We start from the raw sequence: 21,487 nt of genomic DNA, 5'->3' as shown, positions 1-21,487 counted from the left end.
CTGAGGCTTAGGAAGGCAATGTCACCTGCCCAAGGCCACACAAGTGTAAGATAAGGCAGGCAAGTCTGCCAAGGTCCGAGTTCGAAGCCCATGCCGCCTTCGGCTCTTTTCCGGTAGTGCAGAGGAGGAACGGCGCGGTGCCCCTGGGTGCCAGGACAGAGGGGCACCTTCGGGAGGACCGGCCCGGCCGGCTGGCAGCGCGGCAGCCTCACCAGCGCGGACAGCTGGCTTGAGGCGGTGGCAGCTCCGCGCTGCCCGTCGGTTCCCCCCGCCCGCCAGTGGTTCGCTCCGAACACCCCTCCCCGAGCGGCGGGTGCCGCGGCCCGCCCCGCTTCCGGTTGTTGCCGGGCCCTATATCCGGTGGCCGCCTGCCCTCCGCTCCGCCGCCTCCGCCACCGCCGGCGCGATGCTGTCCCGGTCCCGCTTCCTGTCCCGGGCGTTCAGCCGCTCGCTCTCCGCCTTCCAGAAGGTATGGTACGGCCGGGCCGGGGCCCCGGCGGGTGAGAAACTCGCCGGCGGCGGACGGGCGGCTTGGGGACAGGGACAGGGGCGTGGCGCCCCGGCCAGGCCGGGCACCAAGGGCACTGGGACTCGGAGGCCGCGGGCTGGGCGGCCCAGAGCCGCTGTTGCCCTCGGGGCCGTCTTGCGGAGCTCACCGGCCCGTCGCCTTCCCGAGACAGCCGGCGCCCCGTCCCCTGCTGGACCCCACCCTCCGCCCCGGCGGAGGAGCCGCCTTAGAGCCGCGCCCGCCCCCGCACGAGACTCAGAGTTCGGGAGGAGGCGCCGCGGAAGCCCCGACGGGATTCGGGGGCCCGCTTCCTGTTTAAGTTGGTGGATATCAATCCGGTTGGGAAGTTGAGATAGTTTGGCAGGCCCCGTGTGCTGACGGACTGAGAGCCCGCCCAGGCTGTTGCCTTCACCTTTTGGAGTCATGAGATTCGCCTGTCACCGGCACCTGGGCAGCTTTGAGTCTGTGCTTGAAAGAGAAAGCTGTTTATTCTCCCCTTTCGTCTTGGGTGACGTCGATAATGTCTTCTTTCTCAACAGGGGAACTGCCCTCTAGGGAGACGTTCCCTGCCTGGTAAGTTCTGCCCTTGCCGTCACCTAAAATGCTCTCCTCCTGGGCAGAGCAGTATGCGAGGAAATCGGGGTGCCTGTGTTTCTTCGCATCGTGTTCAGATAGATAGAAGTGAAACAGGTGTTGTTTAATAACAGCTATCATTTATTCATTTAGCACTTAGCTACTCAGTATCTGCTGAGTGTCAGGCACCATGTTAGGCCCTCACAAGGGATCCAGCAGTGATGGGTTCTCGCCCTCCTGGAGCTTACAGTCTAGTGGGAAAGAAAAAATGTAAATTGCTAAACAAGTGAACTATTGTGAATCTTGGTTAAATGCTGAGAAGGAAACATACGAAGCTGGACACTAAAGCTGTGACCCAGAGGATGTGACAGGCCAGCCGGATGAAAAGCAGGAGAAAGAAAGAGAATAGCATGTACAAAGTCCCTGAGGAGGGAAAAGCTTGGCAGTATTTGGGAACTGGAAAAAGGGTGGTTTGGCCAGAGCATATTAGTTGAGGGAGAGAGTGGCATGAGATAGAAGATGGCATAGAGACTAGCGAGAATTTAGGTTTTATCTCAACAGTTCTTTATATGCGTGGCATAAGTATTTGTTGAATGAGTTGATCTTATTGTGGGCATTCTGTGTGCCAGGCATTGTTCTGAGTGCTTTCTGTGCATTTTTTCAGTTAATCATCAAGAAAGAGTGAAAGAGGTGTTTTCTCTATTTTACAAATGTATAACTCAAGACTTAAGAGAGGTTAAGTGCCTTGACCAAGGTGATGCAGCCAACTATTGGTCAAGCCAGGTCTGCCTATTCCTCAGCCCGAACTCCTAACCCACCATGTTATCATTTACTCATATAATCAACAGATTATTGAATTCTTACTACATGCCAGGCAGTGTGCTACGTGACAGGGATAGAGGTGGTCTCTACCCTCCAGGATCTTAGGGGCTACTTGGAGAGAAAACAAATATATATTTATGCATACCTAAGGACATAATTACATTGTGATTACTATAAAGGAGAAGTGGAGTGTAATGAGAGGATGGGATGATGTAGCCAGGCTTGGGAGGGTGGAGAGTGTGGTGGCAACGTCAGTAAAGGCTTCCCCAAAGAAGTGACATTTAAGCTAAGTCTTGAAGAATACATAGGAGTTGGCCAGGAGAACGATATTCTAAACAAAAGGGATTGCTTGTGCAAAGGTTTTCAGGCAGGAAGAGACTTGACCGGTCATAGAAATGGAAAGGAAGCCTGTCTGGGAGGGCTAGACAGGAATATGGAAAGTTTTTGGACTTTATCCTTAGAGTCATGAGATCATAGGCACCTAGCACAGTGTTCGCTCATAGTGGACTCTCGGTAATAAACTTTTTAACTTGGAATTTTGAAAAATGTCAGTAAACATTTTCTCCGCTTCATAGATTGGCAGGACAATGGGAAGAGCCTTGTATTTGGGGGTTGCGTTGTGGTTCAGGGCTTCTCCTTGGGCTAGTCACTTAACTTCCAGAAGCCCTGCTTATATATGAAACGGGAGTAATGGCAGATGGTCGTTCCACTTCAGGGAGTTGTGAGACACAAAAATCAAAATGAGGTCATTACGTGAAAGCTTTTTATAAACTCTTAAACACTGTACAAATGAAACTTGCTATAGGATGAACTCTAAATTGGAGTTAGGGTTCCAAAAATCAGTAAGGGCTGCTGACTGTTCTAGCTCAAATATATGCTGTGTTTGGGATCTGTACTGCAGCATCATTGGTTACTGGATATAGAGGTGACTTAACTTGCCTCTGAAACCCTGGGGGTGTTTGTAAGGAGGAGGGCACAAGAGAGAGTTGTCTCCCATTTGGTGTTTACCCTGCCCGTGGTTCAGAAAGAGTTGTTAATAGATCTGAAAAAATAAGACACATGAAAGAATATAATCAGGTGAAGCAGATATAGTAATCAGTTGTCAGTTGAAGAAGTGCAGTTATCCGTGATAAGGACAATTGGTGGGGCAGAAAGGAGCTCGCACCTTGTTGAGTATGACCAGAGTGGAAGGCCTCGGGAAGAGTGTAGGAAAACAATAAACTGAAAGGAGGGACAATGATTTGCTTGGTCCTAGAGCAAGCTGGAGACCTTAGGCCTGAAGTAGCCTAGTCTTTGCTACTGGGGTTCAGGCAACAAGACTTCCTGCTCAGTGCATTTTAAGTAACCAGGGAAACAAACTCAGATCAAACATTCCCACTGCTTCTCTGATTAGGCTATATGTAGTCACAGGATAAGCCATCATGTGTCTTTTTCAAGCTTCAATTGTATTTGAAGTCTTGGGGAGTAGAGCATTTTATTATGAAAACATAAAGGGATAATGAAAGTTTATGAGTTTTAAGATAAATAAGATTATAGAATTCTCCCCTTTCTTCCTCAAAGCCATTCCCACCCAAAGTCCCACATGCATGTTGTTCTCTGCCATTACTATTGCTGTGGTGGAAAAGTTTAAGAAGCAGGGCTCTGTGTGATAAAGATTATGTTGTTGCCTGCTGTTGATCCTGTTCTACCTCAGAGTTAGGGGGTGAACAGACTTCTTTTCCATTCCCAGCAGGTATCCTGTATAAGATAAAGAGTTGTTGGTTAAGAGTTGTTTTGTTTCTTGCAGGGATCTCCTTATGTCAGGGACCAGGTTACCCTGACAGCAGGAAGACTGTGTAAGTATCACTGGGAAGCACAGATATGTGGACATGGGGTATTTAAGACACCAGTTGAACCATCTGCTGTCTTAACTGTCTTTCAAGCCCAGTAATCAAGCTGGTCATGTTGAGTCCCTCTACCTAATCTTGATGTTAATTTATGACATGTGCTTGAGCTTCAGCCCCATGTTAATTAAGTGCTGGACCAGGAGTGTGTCTGTCCTGAGGTGTTTAGATTATAATGGAAGTGAAGCTGGAATCCTCTTTTTATGGGAATAGATATAGAAAGGTGCTCCTAAATATTCTGGTTGGATACAAGTGAAGCTGAGGGACTGGAGGTTACATCTATTGTGGAGATTAAGAGCATCTGTTTGGTTGCATGGTTACTCATTTTAGAAACAGTAAAAGCAGAAGACTAGTCAGTTGAGTCATGGGACTTTGCCTAGTTCAGAGGGAATGCTATTATTGCATAATGCAAAGTTTGGGGAAAGGCCACCCATGTGTGTTTCAGATTAACTTCTGCTTATGAATGTTGCTTAATGCTACTTTGCATTCCAAGTATTTTCAGGGTGGTGGTAAGAGGATGCTCTTTAGTTACCTGTTGAGCAGCTGTCAAGCTATTTTCTCTACAGGTAGGATCTTCAAAATGAAGGGTGAGCAGATTGGCTCCTTCTTCACTGTGCATTACAAGCATAATCCCATTGTAAATGTTCTTTTTGCTGTTTCTAAGTATTCTACTGTTAACATCTAATACTTTTGTAATTTAAAAGTTATTTAGGGAGATTCAAAATGTGTTACTCATCTGCAGTTTAAATGAAAAGTGGAGCAGCCACAAATCCTATGCAATAAATGCAATAAATAACTATTCAAAAGTAAATTATTTTAAAATACCCTAAACTTTGAGGGATAAGGATCACACATTAGGGTATTACTCTAATCTAATAACTGTTTTTGTGTTGTATATTGTCTTTTTTCATGAATAAGGTACCCATTTTACTTAAAAATCTTTTATTGTAAAACTATTTTTGGTTTTATGTTTTTATTTAATAGCTTATAAATTTACATGGTTCAGAAGTAAAATGAGTGTCCATGAGAAGATTTTTTCCTGTTCTCCGGTGCCACCAAGTTTCTCTTCCCAGAGGAAGCCAGTGCTCCATGTTCTCGGGTGTCCTCAGAGAGCAGTCTCTGCATTTATACATTACCTGTTAGTTCTTGCCTACGAACATGTACCTATACATGGTTGTAAACTGTTGGCAGAACACTTTGTGTTCTGTATTTTTTTAATAACATACATTTTCCCCTTGATTTTACATAGACCTTATAGTTATTTTGAAATTATAAAAATAAAAATATCAAAAGGCAACTTAAATCTGTTATACTTTTCTGTTATAAAGATGCTTATGGTAGAATATTCAAACAGTCCTGAAGTGTAGAAAGTCCCCATCAGTCCAAATCACTCTTCCAAAATGTGTGTGTATGTAACAGATAACCATGGATACCGTATATATCTACGTGTCCCACTCTCCAGTGGTAACCACTATTAATGATTTTGTGCATACAAGGTAATATATTTTTTTGTGTGTGTGGTACGCGGGCCTCTCACTGTCGTGGCCTCTCCCGTTGCGGAGCACAGGCTCCGGACGCGCAGGCTCAGGGGCCATGGCTCACGGGCCCAGCCGCTCCGCGGCATGTGGGATCTTCCCAGACCGGGGCATGAACTCGTGTCCCCTGCATCGGCAGGCGGACTCTCAACCACTGCGCCACCAGGGAAGCCCTACCTTGCTCTTTTGAAGTTCCTCTTGAATGAGTCCAGAATGGACTGATATGCTGCCTCCTGGCAAGAGAACAGATTAGGAGATACTGTATCAGTTTTTTGGTGTTTTGTTTGTTTGTTTGTTTTGCATATAACACCTTGTTTTACTTGTTAACTGTCTCATCTTGCTGTCCTATATAAATCTATAATCGTGTGGACAGAAATTCTGTTGTATGTGGCACAGTGGCATGTACCCTGAGGACACACAATTTATCTTACTTGCATTTAGTTAAGAAAAAAACGTCATCAGGAAGCTGAGTCCTTTTGGTGGGTATGCAAAGAGCCAAGATGCTATCTTTTTCTTCAAAGACCCAAACTAGATCTGTTCTGGGAGAGCTGGCATTTCACTGCAGCACATTTCACTCACCCAAGGGACTCACTGTTTAAGACACCCAAGTCATCCAGGCTTTGCTCTAGACATGCTGAGTCAGAATCTCTGGGAATGGGGCCTAGACATGTATGCTTTGAAAAAGTTCTCCCAGGTAACACTGATGGGCACTCCTAGTCAAGAATCACTGATTTAAAGGGAAGGTGGGGCTTCCGTGGTGGTGCAGTGGTTGAGAGTCCGCCTGCCGATGCAGGGGACGCGGTTTCGCGCCCCGGTCCGGGAGGATCCCACATGCCGCAGAGCGGCTGGGCCCGTGAGCCATGGCTGCTGAGCCTGCGTGCCCGGAGACTGTGCTCCGCAACGGGAGAGGCCACAACAGTGAGAGGCCCGCGTACCGCAAAAAAAAAAAAAATAATAATAATAAAAAATAAAGGGAAGGTGAAGGAATCTAAAAAAGAGTGGATATATGTATAACTGATTCACTTTGCTGACAGCAGAAACTAACACAACATTGTAAATCAACTATACTCCAATAAAAATTTAAAAAATGAAAATAAAAAAGGGAAGGTGACCCGTGATGCCTTATCTAGACTAAAATGTGAGTGAATCACCTGTTAAAGGAGTTTACTTTTATGTTTGTTTTCTAGCATTAACAGCAGTAGTGTCTTCAGTGTTCGCTTTTTCAGAACTACAGCTGTGTGCAGTAAGTACCTTCAGCTCCCTACCTTATTGGGAATGGAGTTTTAATGGAAGAACAATTGACTGAATTTAATTAAAGAAAAAAATTAAAAAGGAGAAATGTGGACTATGTGATTTTTTTTCCCCCTCTTTTACTAGAGGATGATGTGATTACAGTCAATACCCCAGCATTTGCAGAATCTGTCACAGAAGGGGATGTCAGGTGGGAGAAAGGTAAGATTTAGTGCCTTCTCACTTCTTAAGTTTAAATACTTTTGAAAAGTCCCCTTTACCCCCACGATAATCAGTGGCTCCACCCTTTTCTTTACCTGCAGTGTACTTTCCCCTGGCTTTAGGAAAGGGGTCTTGTAACACACCTGCCAATGGGGATTTTGTGGCTACTGGAGGGTTCCCCCCTGCACCCTAAGAGGTAGCCTTTGACTATCTTTTCAGCTGTTGGAGACACAGTTGCAGAAGATGAAGTGGTTTGTGAGATTGAAACTGACAAGGTAGGCTTGTCCTATTAGTACCAACTTTTCATGGTCTCCCCTTGGTTTCTTAACCTAATGAAAGGAACAGGGACTTAACTGTTGGTTATAGATAATTTTTAACTGCCTCAGTTGTAAAATTGTTGGAATAGCTCATTAAAAAGAAAACATTAAAAGTTTAATTTTAGATTGTTCTAGGTGTATGTACTATGTACTTTAATAGCTTTAGTTTTATAGCTTTTGTGTGTGTGTGCATGAGCTGTTTCCAGTTGTTTTTATGTATCACTTGGAAACACATTAACTGAATCTTGCTTTAGTGTTCTGAGAAAGGACGGAAAGGGTGAATCTTCACAGTAGCATTGATTACTCTTACTCTGAAAGTGTGGCCTTGGTGTTTCTATATACAGGGTCTTGTGTATCTGTGTTGCAACTCTTGTGACTCATTTGAGATTCTATACAATTAATTTTCTAATGCTGAGTAAAAATTTGGACTCTTTCTCCATCTGTCTTCTTTTCAAGACATCTGTGCAGGTTCCATCACCAGCAAATGGCATGATTGAAGCTCTTTTGGTACCTGATGGGGGAAAAGTAGAAGGAGGCACTCCTCTTTTCACACTCAGGAAAACTGGCGGTAAAGAAGTTCTCCTGGTTGTCAAGGTCTCCAGTGTTCCCCCTTGGAACTGGGGCTGAGCATAATATACTAATTCCTTGATACCTCAAAGACCATTTGGCATTCCCTCTGCCCTTTTTGAGGCAGTAAGAGGGGAGCTATTTATATTGTGAACTTTAAATGTCAAGTTTTAGAAGAAAAGGGTATTAAAAAAATAAAGCTCATAATACTCTGTTCTTTATTGTGCTGGACCTTTTCTTAAATAGGAATGAAGAAGATTCTAAAGACAGTGATTTCCCCCCACCCCAATCCCGGCGTCAGAGTCACATGGAGGCTTTAAAAATAATACAAATGCCTAGATTCTGAGTCCCAGGGATTCTGATATATTAAATCTGGGGTTTTCAGATCCTGGTTATCTTATCATAGTTTTCATTGTTGTTGTTGTTGTTGTTGTTTTTAATGCTCTCCAAGTGATTCTGATACACAGCTAGGGCTGGGAGCCACTCTTCTAAAACGAGAAGTAGTATTTCATCCTGTCTGTTATAGAGAATTTGGTGTAGTTTTTTCATATCTATTCTCTCATAACATTTTTTAGGGAGAGTTGGATTTCTCTTGGGAAGAAATGAGAAATAAGGAAATGAATTTGTACTGGATCTCACAGCCAGTATTAGAGATTAGAAAAGAACTTTCTGATTCTTAATTAAATGCTGTAACTACTAAAGTATTTTTTTCATTGTTAAGATAGTTAAGCAGAAAGATGGTAGATTGCATCGTTATGATTGATCAGGGCAAGACCAGAAGCCCAGAATAGAAACAACATACAGTAGAAGGCTAGGGGATAAGATTGATTCTTCTAGTTGGAGAATTTCATCTTCTGATCATTCCTTAAGAGAATGTTCTTCTAATTTAAATGTAAACCCAGATGTGATGTCCAAATTGGTAAAATCAAAAATATTTAAAGTTGTGAATTTATATTGCTTGACCACCTCATTGGTTTATAAAGTTACCCTAGATAAAATGCTTTGAAGTCTTCAGTCTAAATGTGCCCTTGATTATTTAAACTTTTAAGTTTTAATAGTTAAGAGTATTCTCCCACATGGGATGTTAAAATAGAAGAGGAGACGATCAGTATTACCATAACTAGAAAGGTGTTGCTCTTATGTGTGTATTTTAACATCTTAAATTACCTGGGTTTCTTTTGCTTTGAAGTTTACATTACCATGGACTTCAGTAGGTGCTTTGAAAGTACTGGCTGAATTTGATGATCAGTAGATATTTGTGAAATCAGGAAGGCAGCTGAATTAAGTCAGTTATCTAACGTAGGACATCTAGGAGCCCTGGGGAATAGAAGCATAGTGCCTTAAATCATTCTGTGTATCTCAAAGCTTTACATGTATAGCAAATACTCAGGAAGCATTTGTTAATTGATTGGAGATAGAGCTTTTGCTGCTAAATTCTACTTAGTATCTGCAATTTGGTTGCTTTCCATTCTAGATAGTGCCAATGGCATCTATTTTTCCTGTTTTTCAGCTGTTCCTGCTAAGGCCAGGCCAGCCGAAGCTCCTGCTGCCGCAGCCCCAAAAGCAGAACCTGCAGCATCGGCAGTTCCTCCTCCCCCTGCAGCATCTATACCCACTCAGATGCCACCAGTGCCCTCGCCCTCACAACCTCTCACTAGCAAACCAGGTAAGCCTCTGGCTCCCACGTGTCTTTATGTGGGAGAACAACATCTCATCTTATGTCATGTTCCCTCACAGTCTAAGACTAATTACGGCTCTGAACAGGCTCCACTGTCTGCTTTGTAGAAAGAATTCTAGACTTTGTATCAGAAGACCTGATACAAAGGGTTTGCATCTCAGCTTTTTAGCTGAGTGTATAGCTGTGTGACTTTAGGCTAGTTATTTAACTTCTCTGAGCAGATTGTTCGTTCGTGAAGTAGGAATGATAGTAATTCACCTCAGCATATCTTGAAGATTAAGTGACAGTACGGTATGAAAGCACTGGCATGTACTCAAGTAAATGTTTCTCATTTTCTGATGCAGTGTACCCTTTCTTCATTTTCAGTGTCTGCCGTAAAACCCACTGCTGCCCCTCCAGTAGCTGAGCCAGGAGCTGGCACAGGTCTGCGTTCAGAACATCGGGTAAGTCTCTGAGGACCACTTCCAAGAAAGAAGCCGAGGGGCAGTGCTGAGATTAATGGAGTGGGTATGCTCTGCCTACGTTTGAATGGCTGGCAGCTGATTCCCTTGGCCTTGACAAGGAAATTGAGTTTAGGATGTGACTTGTTCAGTGACATGACTGTCAGATGACAGGACTAGAACCAGAGGTCTTCTGAACACTTGTCCATTGGTTTTTCCCACTTTGTTATGCCAGCAGTGAAATGCTGTGGGTGAGTAAGATATACGCAGGGGATGGTAGCCTAGTGACGCATCCCTTCCCTCCCACGATAACGCATACTTCGGAGAGGTGGTTTAGTGAGCTCTATTCCTATACTTCCGGGATACTTAGCTGAGGGCTACCCAGTGGCAGTCAGGAGCAGACATAAGACCTCAAGGAAGTATGGTCAAGAGGGTGGGTTCCTCTGCCTGAGAATACCTCCTAAAAATACTATAGCCTCAAAAGTTTGTTGCCTCTGAGTTTCCATTCCACCAGTAGCTATTCTCGGGCAAGTCTTTATTACCAGAAATTTCCCTTTGTGCAATGACTCCTGGGCTGGCTAGCCCTACCCCACACTCTTCCATAAATTGGTTTTGGTTTTTAAATCAAACCATATGCGAGGCCTCTATTCTTTTTTTTTTTTAATAGAAACATCTTTATTGGAGTATAACTGCTTTACAATGTTGTGTTAGTTTCTGCTGTATAACAAAGTGAATCAGCTATATGCATACGTATATCCCCATATCCCCTCCCTCTTGCGTCTCCCACCCTCATCCCACCCCTCTAGGTGGTCACAAAGCACCGAGCTGATCTCCCTGTGCTGTGCGGCTGCTTCCCACTAGCTATCTGTTTTACATTTGGAAGTGTATATATGTCCATGCCGCTCTCTCACTTCTTCCCAGCTTACCCTTCCCCCTCCCCGTGTCCTCAAGTCCATTCTCTACGTCTGTGTCTTTATTCCTGTCCTGCCCCTAGGGTCATCAGAACCATTTTTTTTTTTAGATTCCATATATATGTGTTAGCACACGGTATTTGTTTTTCTCTTTCTGACTCCACTCTGTATGACAGACTCTAGGTCCATCCACCTCACTACAAATAACTCAATTTCATTTCTTTTTATAGCTGAGTAATATTCCATTGTATATACGTGCCACATCTTCCTTATCCATTCATCTGTCGATGGACTCTTAGGTTGCTTCCATGTCTTGGCTATTGTAAATAGTGCTGCAGTGAACATTGTGGTACATGACTCTTTTTGAATTATGGTTTTCTCAGGGTATATGCCCAGTAGTGGGATTGCTGGGTCATATCGTAGTTCTATTTTTAATTTTTTAAGGAACTTCCATACTGTTCTCCATAGTGGCTTATCAATTTACATTCCCACTAACAGTGTAAGAGGGTTCCCTTTTCTCCACACCCTCTCCAGCATTTATTGTTTGTAGATTTTTTGATAATGGCCATTCTGACTAGTGTGAGGTGATAACCTCATTGTAGTTTTGATTTGCATTTCTCTAATGATTAGTGATGTTGAGCATCTTTTCATGTGTTTGTTGTAGGCCTCTATTCTTGGTCAAACTTCAGGCACATCTGAGTGGGTAGTTTGTGTTTCCTTGTTCTTGCACAGAGGAGCAAGGCCACCACAGGAAAGAGGAAGCCTGGATCTCTCCCTGTATTTAGATACTACAGTCTGTCCTTATCCACTCCTAGGAAGCCCAGTGCTCCCTCAGACTAAGTGTGAAGGGTTAGTTCCAGAGAGACCAGGTGGTCAATACTTGTCCCACTTTCCCTTTCAGGAGAAAATGAATAGGATGCGGCAGCGCATTGCTCAGCGTCTGAAGGAGGCTCAGAATACCTGCGCAATGCTTACCACTTTCAATGAGATTGACATGAGGTGAGAGCTCTAGTCCTCTTCCTCCCTGTGCCCATTTTCTTGGAGAACACTTGAACTTGCCCAAGTCCCTACCTAGTGCTGATTCTAAAACTAACTTAACAGGAAAGAAGTACTTCTTTGCAGTGCTTGTTGACTTATACAGAGTGACCCACTGGTTTCACTCTCTAATCGACTTTCCTAATACTGTGCCTGCCTCCTCTGTGACCTAAAAAACTTAGCCTTTTACTTTTATACCTGAATCTTGTGATTTCTGATAAACGAGGCTGGTAATAGTCTGAAAATCTAATGACTACTGTCGAGCTGACAAGTAGAGAGATAGGGCATCCAGGCTGACAAGGCTCCCCTAGGGATACAGAATCACTTGACAGCGTGTCCAGAGTCAGGCGCCATACCCTGCTTCCTTCTCACTGGGACTGCTCCTTATGTGTCTTCCTAAGCGACTCAGAATTGAGTGGGTGGAAAGGCATAGGCTTGTCGTATCTTTCACCTTTCCCAGCTTTGATAATGAAATGGGAAGCAAGTTGTGCTTTTAAAGAAAAACTTCAGAATTAACCAAAGGGGCTAATTCAGTATACCCATTTCTGTAGTGAGCTAATCGTTGACTCACTTATCTTCTTCAAGACTTTGATGTTTATAGGTGTCAGGACTGTAGGGAAGAGAATGTAGTTAAAGTCAACAAACAGTTTTTGAGTGCTTACTGTGCACAGTATATTACACTATATTTGAGGGGGATGCAAAGATGAGTGAAAAAGAGCCCTTACCTTCATAGAGCTACCATCTTGCTTAGATAAATAGAAAGTAAAATCTCTAGTGTCAGTATCAGGAGGATACAAAACGTATGAAGTGGAGAAGAGAATGAGATCATTTGTTTATGAGGTGACAGGGTGGAGGTAGGGATCAGGAAAGGCTTCCTGGAGGAAAGAGATTTTTAATAGACCTTAAAGAACGACTAGCACTTTGACATAGTGGAGGAAGGTCATTCCAGAAGATGTTAACAATATGGACCTGGCACAGACAGGAAAGTACATGACACATTTGAGAAACAATCGCTGTGAGAAATATGTGTAAGAAAGAATGGTAGAGAAAGTTGGATCCATACTTCAGAATGTTTTAAGTGCCAGGGTAAGAGTTCGTAGTTAATACAGGAGGTGAAATCATCAAGTCTTCAGGTCATCTCTTTGTTTTTTATTTTTGTCCCAAGTGTTTAGTCTGTGAATCTACATTTCATTAAGGAAATTGGTCTCCTTTGGAAGGAGTCTGAGAAGTGTAGAGAGGGGAGTGTGCTGTGGCGCTCACAGAGTAGGACTCTGTGGCCCATTTCACTAGATGTCATACATTCTATTGTGAAGCTTCCCAAAAGACTGGATGTCATTCAAGCCAAAGATTTCTCTCCTATCCATAGGATGTAGGGAAGGACCTTGACTAATGAATCACAAGGGCTGCAGCTTATGTTTCAGTGCATTAGGGCCAAATTGTACACAAATCGAATTGGGCTTTGAAATTCTACCCAATTCCTTAAGACAAAACATGTAAATATTTGTGGCCTTGAAAGATGCAGTTGGCCCAACAGCTTTGATTGAAGGTAAGTACAATAGCTGGATCTCCTTTCAGCAGCTAATCGAAGTGTCACTTAATGATGGCCTGGGGTCTTACTGCAGTCAGTAATCTGGTTTAGATTGAGTGCCCTTTGGGTCTTGCACTGATCAGCTAACCCATAAGGGGCCTTTCTGAGACCTTCTCCTCTCCCCTGTTGTCCCAGCCTCTGCCTGCAAGGGCAGAGCTCTGAAATAGAAACTACTTAATGACCAGACAATAGCATTTGGGCAGTTTTGAGAGCAGAGATGTTTATCACTCCTCTTTCCCTCTTCTGCAGCTCTTGTGTCTTGGGAACCAGTAATGTCTTTAGGGTGGTAATCCTAGCACTAAATGAGGTTAGACTCAGGAAAACAAAACATTTTAAAACCAATCAGTCTCCCTAGGAAAACTTCCCTTTTAAAAAACAAAAGGTCTAAAGGGGGGAGTTAAAGTTATATCATCTTATCTTTCGTGCTAATGTCAAATTAGGCCATTATAGAGAGAAAGGGAGAATTGAGCATTTGGGCCTAAGATAAAGTTAAATTCGATTTCCATCTCGGAACTGTATTCCCATAAATACAGAGGTTTCTGCAGCAAAATGATGGGAAAGCCATTTCCCACTAACTCTGTTGCACATGTGTTGTATGTATGTGAAAAAACCAGCCCCGAAGGAACGAAGACTGGTCACCTTGCAAAGGCTTCTTAGGGGCCTTGCTGCTTGTACTTTAAAAAGCTTAGATCCGCACATGGTCACTTTTCTAAATACCAGGGAAACCACGTCCATCAAACTAATCTTAACAGCAGGAACTGTGTCTTTATTATCTTTATATCTTGGTGCCCTGCATTGACCCCCACGTGTGGTGGGTGTTAGTACCTGTTTGAAGGAACAAACGGGGGCTTCCCTGGTGGCGCAGTGGTTGAGAGTCCACCTGCCGATGCAGGGGACACGGGTTCGTGCCCCGGTCTGGGAAGATCCCACATGCCGCGGAGCGGCTGGGCCCGTGAGCTATGGCCGCTGAGCCTGCGCGTCTGGAGCCTGTGCTCCGCAACGGGAGAAGCCACAGCAGTGAGAGGCCCGCGTACCACAAAAAAAAAAAAAAACGGTAGAAGGAACAAGCGGATGGAGCTGCTAACTCTGGGGAGATGAATGAATCTACTGACTTTCTCGTGAGCCTAAAACAACACTGGATTATACCCATCCACAGATAGTCATGACTGCTTTTGCTCCCATGAAGCCCATGCACCTGTGGGGCTTTGGGGTTTATTTCATCTTCACTAGTTAGGAGACAGGAGGAATGTCACAAGGAAGTCATAATCAGGTTTGGTGGTATTTTGAAAATAAATGAGACAAAAAGAATGGTGCTTACTTTGCGGACTTTGTTTATGCTTAAAAAAAAGCTTTTTTCGGTGTGGATGGCTCATGATTGTAGTGTAGCTGGAAGTCACTTTCTTGTCCAGGGTGAGGATGTTGCTGTGCTCTCTGAGCTCTCGTTCATATTGTCTGTAACTGAAATCTTTGACTTCTGGAACACAAAGGAGCCCTGTAAAGGGCTCAATCTACCTTAAAGACAGATTGGATCCGGTTCCTTTGCGTCCAGGTTTTGTAAAGGAATAAAGTTATTGTGTTGACCTCTAGTGGACTATTTCAAAACTTGAACTTAGGTAGTTGGTCCACAGTAAGGGAATAAAGCTTACGCAGCTGTGTACACAGAGTTAGAAACCAGTATGAAAGTCAGAATTGAGGCTGCTTTTGTGGTCAGTTTGTTTTGTAATGTTAATGTGTCTTTGCAGTAACATCCAGGAGATGAGGTCTCGGCACAGAGATGCTTTTCTGAAGAAACATAACCTCAAACTAGGCTTCATGTCGGCATTCGTGAAGGCCTCAGCCTTTGCCTTGCAGGAGCAGCCTGTTGTAAATGCAGGTGAGTTTGTGGTGGCTAGAATCACAGAGGTCCTGGGAGGTGTGCGTGTAAACACACACCTGCTCCCACACACAGACACAAAGACGGCGGTCGACAGACTAAGACTTCTTATTTCATACGTGTGAAAACTTGAGTACCTTCCCTGGGGATTTCTTGACTCACCTTCCCAAATGGACGTCATGATTACCTCCTCCCCCGCAGCTGGACAGAACAGGTTCTCTTCACAGTGCATAGCCTGGCAGCTGCTGTGGTGACAGGCAGTTCTGAGCCAGGCCAGCCATCCAGGCTTCTCGTGTCAGTGTGGAGACTTGTGTTCTGGCTGATGCCCACCCTCCCACAAGCCCTATTATCTTGGGACCTGACTCTTACACCTGGCATAGCTCCAGGGTGACCTTTGATTTCTGGTCAGTGGACCTCATTGGGAGGCCTTGGGCCTGGCCCCTCTTTCCTGGACTTGGTGCCCATTTTCCTTACTTTTTGCTCACCTACATCATTGGAATGTTGACCTAACAAGCAGTTCTCTTTCCCATTGAGACAATTCTCTGTTCCCTGGAAGATTAGAGAGGACAGTGGCACTTCTGCAACCCTCAGCAGTGCAGGGTCCCTAAAAGTCTAGAAATAGAAGTCCTAGTCCCTTCCGCCAAGTGGTGTGCCCTAAGGTGGGTGGAAGGGCTTTGTTTCACCCTGATGTGTATCTCTTTATTTCTTCCGTTCTTCTTATGCTTCCTGATGACTCTCTCCATCGCTTCTGCCTACACATACATGTAGGCATTTCTCAGAGTTCCCCTGACCTCTTTCTCACTTTACATGCTTTTCCCGGGGTGTCTTACCTGTAATACAGTGCAGACTTTCTATGAAAAAGATTCCCAAGCCTGTATTTTCTCATGAGCACCAGACCTAAATTTTTAGCTGCTGGTTTGCTCTCTCAGACCACCCTGCTTCCTACCGAGTCTCCTAGAAAGAGGCTTGCCTTCTTGTTGAGAGTGGGCAGCAGAATGGGCAACATCCCCATCCCCCCACTTCCTTTACTAATTTGCCCTTTTTGGGAACACTTTTTAAACCTGCCGTTCGCTAAGGGAGGGCTGGAGTAGAGCTAGCTGACAAGAACTTTGGCACATACTTATCCTGTGTTAGCCTGTGTATTGATCCCTCTGAGGGCTGCCAAGGAAACGGATGCCCCTGTGCTCATGCTTAGTCAGGGCACTTGGGGGAAGTTACAGTTGGCTGGCATGGGAGTAAGAGGAGTGTCAGCTGCCACTTGTAATGCGGTGGGTTTTGTGCTAGTTGGTCACCCCACACTGTACCAAGCACCGTGGTTTTTTCCTCTATGAATGCAAATTTTTCCTCACTAGCCTAGGCCTAGGGAGTTGTATGTAATGTGTGTTTTCTCTCTCATAGTGATTGATGATACAACCAAAGAGGTGGTGTATAGGGATTATATTGACATCAGCGTTGCAGTGGCCACGCCTCGGGTATGTTGGGGCAAGAAGTGGGGAGCTCTGATCTTTGACTCTCTCCTTACCTGTGTGAAGAAGCAGACCCCTGGGAGAGATCTTTCCTGTAGTTCTGTCTTTTTAGAAGGGAGTTACTAGAAGAGTAACCTGTTTTTGACCATACCACGTTCTTCTATCTCTGGCAAGCCTAAATATTTTAGACTCCGTTAATCACGAGTCTGGGGGATATTCTGGGGGAGGGGAGACCATAGGCTTGAATCAAGAGAGTTATAACTATAAAGGGTACTATTAATTTGCAACTGAAAAGAACGTTTCACTCTCATCAGGGTCTGGTGGTTCCCGTCATCAGGAATGTGGAAACTATGAATTATGCCGATATTGAGCGAACCATCAGTGAACTGGGAGAGAAGGTAAAAGAGAAAGGATGGTATGAGCTGCTGGGCAGGTCAGGGAAGAGAGCCTGGGGAAGGCTGGGCCAGTGAGCGGTGCTCAGGGAGCTGGAGCCTCACTTTCTTCTGAAAGGAGTGCGTGGCCCCTGTGAACAGCAGTCACAAGCGAGAGCTGAAGTACAGCTTCCTGGTGGAGCTTATCGTGCTCTTACGACTGAAGAGCTCATCAGAGGAAACCACAGAAAAGTAAAGATTCTGAAGTCCTTTCCCCTGGTGGAGCACTAGTCATAGGCATCTCAGCTGAATGCTTTCGCGTTAAAGCTAGACCTTGGATCGTTGATCTTAGATATGAGCCTTCTGGACTTCCTTTAGGTGAAGAAAGCTGGGTTGACCTTACCTTTCAATTATAAAATCTGTTTTTAGGCCCGGAAGAATGAACTTGCCATTGAAGATATGGATGGTGGTACTTTCACCATCAGCAACGGAGGCGTTTTTGGCTCACTCTTTGGAACGCCCATCATCAACCCCCCTCAGTCTGCCATCCTGGGCATGCATGCCATCTTTGATAGGCCAGTGGTCGTGGGAGGCAAGGTAGGGAACATCACCATTAATGTCCTAGCAGCTAGGCGATAAGGAGAGGTAAGTCTAACTAGATGCTCATTATAAAAGATTCGCTATACTTTCAGGCATAAGTTGCATCTCCTAGTTTCTAATTACTAGCTGAGGCACTGGTTCTTAAATTGTGTGTGGAGTAGTAGCACCTGGGAACTTGTTGGAAATGCAAATTCTTGGACCCCTTCCGAGACCTAGTGAAGCAGAAAGTACAGATGATTCTGATGCATGTTAAAGTTTGAGAACCTTTGAGCTGAGAACGCTTGCTCCTTCATCTGGGACTAGTCAACAGGCTTCATTCTCTAGGTGCTGTAGAGAGTGGGGATACAGTTGAAGACATGGTCCTTGCTCCTGGGGAACAGAGGACAGCAGGGCAGAGCCATCTACAAGCTGCCAAGTTGTAATGATGAGGCTTAGAGGTTTTCTGGGAGTTTACGGAATGAGGGCAAAGGGTCTGGAGCTGGCCCTAGAAGATATGTTGGTAGGAAAATGTTTTCTGGGACTCCTATGTTTAGAACCTTTTTGGGTCACTAACTCCTTTTTCAATCTAAAAATCATAGATCTTCCCTGAAAATGCTCATACACCCAACTTTGCATAGAGTTTCAGAGAATTTGTGGACCCCAGGATAAAAAAAAATTTTTTTGTTGTTACTATAACCCGAAAGAAGCAACTGCAGGCAGCCAGAACTGAAGAGGAACTTCCCTGTAGACAGCAGACAAGTGAGAGGGCAGAGCATGGTGTTTTGTTTTCTTTTGTTTTGTGTTTTTAAAGGCAGTTGTAAGGAGACTCCTGTTTTCTTGGTTTAAGCTTTTGAGTGTGGGAGCTTTGCACTCAGGGTAGGGCTTGGTCTTTGAATATACTGTACGTATCCAGAAGCAGCAAAGCAGGAAAGGCTCTGCAACTGGGAACTTAACTATGGGCTGTGCTGTGTCATCTCCCCTTTCATCTGGGCTTTCTCTGCCCCGCTGCAGACAACGGGGCAGACAAACCTGTCGACCTCTCTTCTCTGTAGGTGGAGGTGCGGCCCATGATGTACGTGGCCCTGACATATGATCACCGGCTGATTGATGGCAGAGAGGCCGTGACTTTCCTCCGGAAAATCAAGGCAGCGGTAGAGGATCCCAGAGTCCTCCTATTGGACCTGTAGGAGGAAGCCATGCGCCCTACACATCAACCATGCAGGAACTGAAAACCAGTCTTCTCCCTGTCCCCTCACGGGCCCCGGGTTAGCCTGGTGACAGACAGGCCTATGCTGTTGTTCTCAAGCAAGGAAACCAGGGCACTATGTAACCAGCAGTCACAGGTCTCTTGGTGTTCCTGCCAGGCTCTCTCCCTCTCTGCGCCGTTCTCTTACCCTCGAATATCTGATTTCCTTAGGCTTGAGGGAGAGAGAGAGCCTTAATGGATGCTCATTAATATTCCTGCCTTTCTCCATTAGCCCTCCGCTGAGATGATTTTGCTTCTCCCCCGTCCAGTATACCATAGGGAAACTGCCGGGGACCATGTGATTAAGTTTCTATCTCTTGAAAGTCTGTTCTCCAGAGATGCCTAGGAGGGTGCTGTGCCTCCCAAGCTCGGAGCAACCTCTGTCCTGGCTGTGCACGTCCTTACTCGGTTCCACCCGTGTGGAGGTATTGACCACAGGCCAGGAGGTGCTGCTTTGCTTCTTAAATGGCATCTTCATTCTCAGCTGTCACTGACTTCAAGCTGCCTCTTCTACCTCTTCCAGGAAGCACAGGCTGGGGGATTCGGAGGGGCAGGGGATGGGTAGGCAGTGTTGAGGGGGAGGACAGCTTCTGAGGTCAGAGGTTATAAATGAGGCTGGAGCAGAGCCCAGGCCTGCCCTCACACTCTCCGTCATAGCTTTGTACCAGGAAGACCCATTTTGGCACAAGCATGCCCAGCTGTGGTTGTGCTGCCCTTTCCAGACCACTGGGACCATTCTACCACATTATTCTCATCTAGAGCAGATCCTAGCACATGGCAGGGAGACAGCGTGTCACAACCAAGGGCTGGATGGCGCCTGGTAGAGATTGGAGTGAAGGAGGCATACTGTGGACTGGCTCACATTGTCTTGAGCTTTTAAATTCCATTGGTTTAAGCCTGTGGGCTGAAGAGGCAGTTCTGTTCCTTCCTGTATCATGGCCCTTAGGGAGCGGAGCCTTAGCGCTTCCTCCACAGAACACAGGTCTGGGAGAGGATGGATTGTGGTGGAAACCAGCCCAAGATGCTAGTGCACAGTGGGGAAATGGCCAATGTCACCTACGAGGTACTGCTTTGGGTCTGGACACAGTCATTGGAATTCTTCGGAGGATGGTTAAATGCACACGTCTTGTCATGAAAGCTACTGGGCTTCATCGCTTCGTATCCAACTGCATCCAGGCCTGAGGCTGCTGACACTTGACACAGGGAGCCATTTATTTAGTGCAGGGTGCCCATTTGTATTTTGAGCGAAGAAGCAAGGCCTGGGGGTTGGGGTAGGGGGAAGGGGTGGGAGCCAGTACTGAGTGCCTGCAGCATCTCCTATGTCTTCACTATTCAGAACTTGTAACTAAAATATTTAAAGAAACTGATTTTAAATGCAAATTAAAGGGCAAATGTTCGCAGACAGGGTTCCTGCTTCTGTACTTCTTTTGGTTACTGAGGTGGTGCAAGTCTCCAGCACTGTGACTGTCATTAGCACTGAAAGACACGTAATGTCCCTCTCATCCAGAAAAGTGCCCTGGCTTCCTTCCAGGGCACTTCCTTCCTTGAACCTGGTGAGCCCGGCAAGCCACACTGTTGAAGAGAAACTGGTTCTCACCTGCGTGAAGCCCCTTCAAACACCAACAGACATTTAGATTTTGGTGGCGTTGCCTTGCGTTATTTCTGGGATGGATGGGGGAGTGGTGGAGCAACATAGTTTCGCATTTTGCACTCGATTGCCACGTGGGTACCCAGATGCTCAAGGTTGATTTGAACAAATGAGGGTAGATCACCTCCTAGGAGCAAGTGGTGTGTGACGGCGAGTGGACGGGGTTGAGAGATAATCTGCGCTGACTACGTGTGATAGGCTTGATGGTGTCCAGGCTTAAACTCAGCCTGGCTTTTCCACACGCAGTCCCTGCCTGCTCATCTCGCTTGCGGTGATACCATGTTCATGTGAAGGTCTGTCACGGGAACAGAGTGGCTCCTAGAGGGTAGAACTAGAGCTAGTAGAAAAAGCTTGGGTTCAGTGAAAGGAAGAATTTTAGGTCAGGTTTGGGGCATGGAGCTAGAAGCTTTAATTTCTTTAGTAAACCTACAAAGGAGGTACATTTAGCCCCATTTTTATCAAATGGAAATAGACTGTACGCCTCTTAAGGGCTGGGACCACAGTATTCTAAAGTCAGGGCCTAGCAAAGTGCCGGATGTGCAGTGTTCATTGCATGAATGAGGCCCAGAAGTTCCAGAAGCAACTTGCACTTTGTACAGTAGTTGGAGGTGCTCTGACCTGACTGAGGGAGTATAGCGGAAGGAACAGACTTGGAGCGGGTTCCACCAGGCTCTGGCCGGGTCCTGTCATTTACCTCTTTGAATTCCAGTTCTCAGGAGCCACCATCTGTTGAAGAGGTCACCGTGAGGGTTAGGTCCACTCCCCTGCACCACCCCCAGGCACCATGACCCTCTTCAAAGATGTCTTTTCCTGTTTTACTTCTCACGGAGCCCAGTGCTGCCACTTTCTGGGGGGCTCACAACTGCTCTGCTGGGTACAGGCTGGCATGCTGTTCACTACCAGCCCTGCTTCCTCCTTCCTAGCAGGATCCAAGCACACTCTTGGTTATCATGGAGCTTGCTCTGGAGGAACCCTCCCATCTCCCCATCCCCTCT

General features: G+C 45.5%; 1 protein-coding gene across 1 annotated transcript; it reads left to right on the top strand.

Moving 5' to 3' along the window:
* Positions 1-363: 363 nt before the first annotated feature.
* DLST (dihydrolipoamide S-succinyltransferase) lies at positions 364-20,236 on the top strand. The gene is made up of 15 exons (XM_060004180.1): positions 364-469; positions 1,048-1,081; positions 3,690-3,738; positions 6,509-6,564; positions 6,699-6,773; positions 6,993-7,048; positions 7,547-7,658; positions 9,168-9,323; positions 9,702-9,778; positions 11,588-11,685; positions 15,052-15,182; positions 16,581-16,654; positions 16,963-17,046; positions 17,449-17,616; positions 18,651-20,236. The coding sequence occupies exons 1-15, from the start codon at positions 407-409 to the stop codon at positions 18,783-18,785; spliced, it is 1,368 nt and encodes a 455-aa protein (XP_059860163.1). The 5' UTR covers positions 364-406; the 3' UTR covers positions 18,786-20,236.
* Positions 20,237-21,487: the final 1,251 nt, after the last annotated feature.

Source organism: Delphinus delphis, chromosome 2, assembly GCF_949987515.2.
Source record: "Delphinus delphis chromosome 2, mDelDel1.2, whole genome shotgun sequence".
NCBI lineage: Eukaryota > Metazoa > Chordata > Mammalia > Artiodactyla > Delphinidae > Delphinus > Delphinus delphis.
The sequence above is the reverse complement of the archived record's forward strand: the minus strand, read 5'-3'. Positions and strand labels throughout refer to the sequence as shown.

What these genes read in the sequence shown, in the direction of transcription:
- DLST (XM_060004180.1), top strand. Translation starts at nt 407, where the DNA reads ATGCTGTCCCGGTCCCGCTTCCTGTCCCGGGCGTTCAGCCGCTCGCTC. An exon ending in TTCAATGAGATTGACATGAG is followed by an intron (nt 11,686 to 15,051) that starts GTGAGAGCTCTA and finishes GTGTCTTTGCAG; the next exon opens with TAACATCCAGGAGATGAGGT. An exon ending in GCAGCCTGTTGTAAATGCAG is followed by an intron (nt 15,183 to 16,580) that starts GTGAGTTTGTGG and finishes TCTCTCTCATAG; the next exon opens with TGATTGATGATACAACCAAA.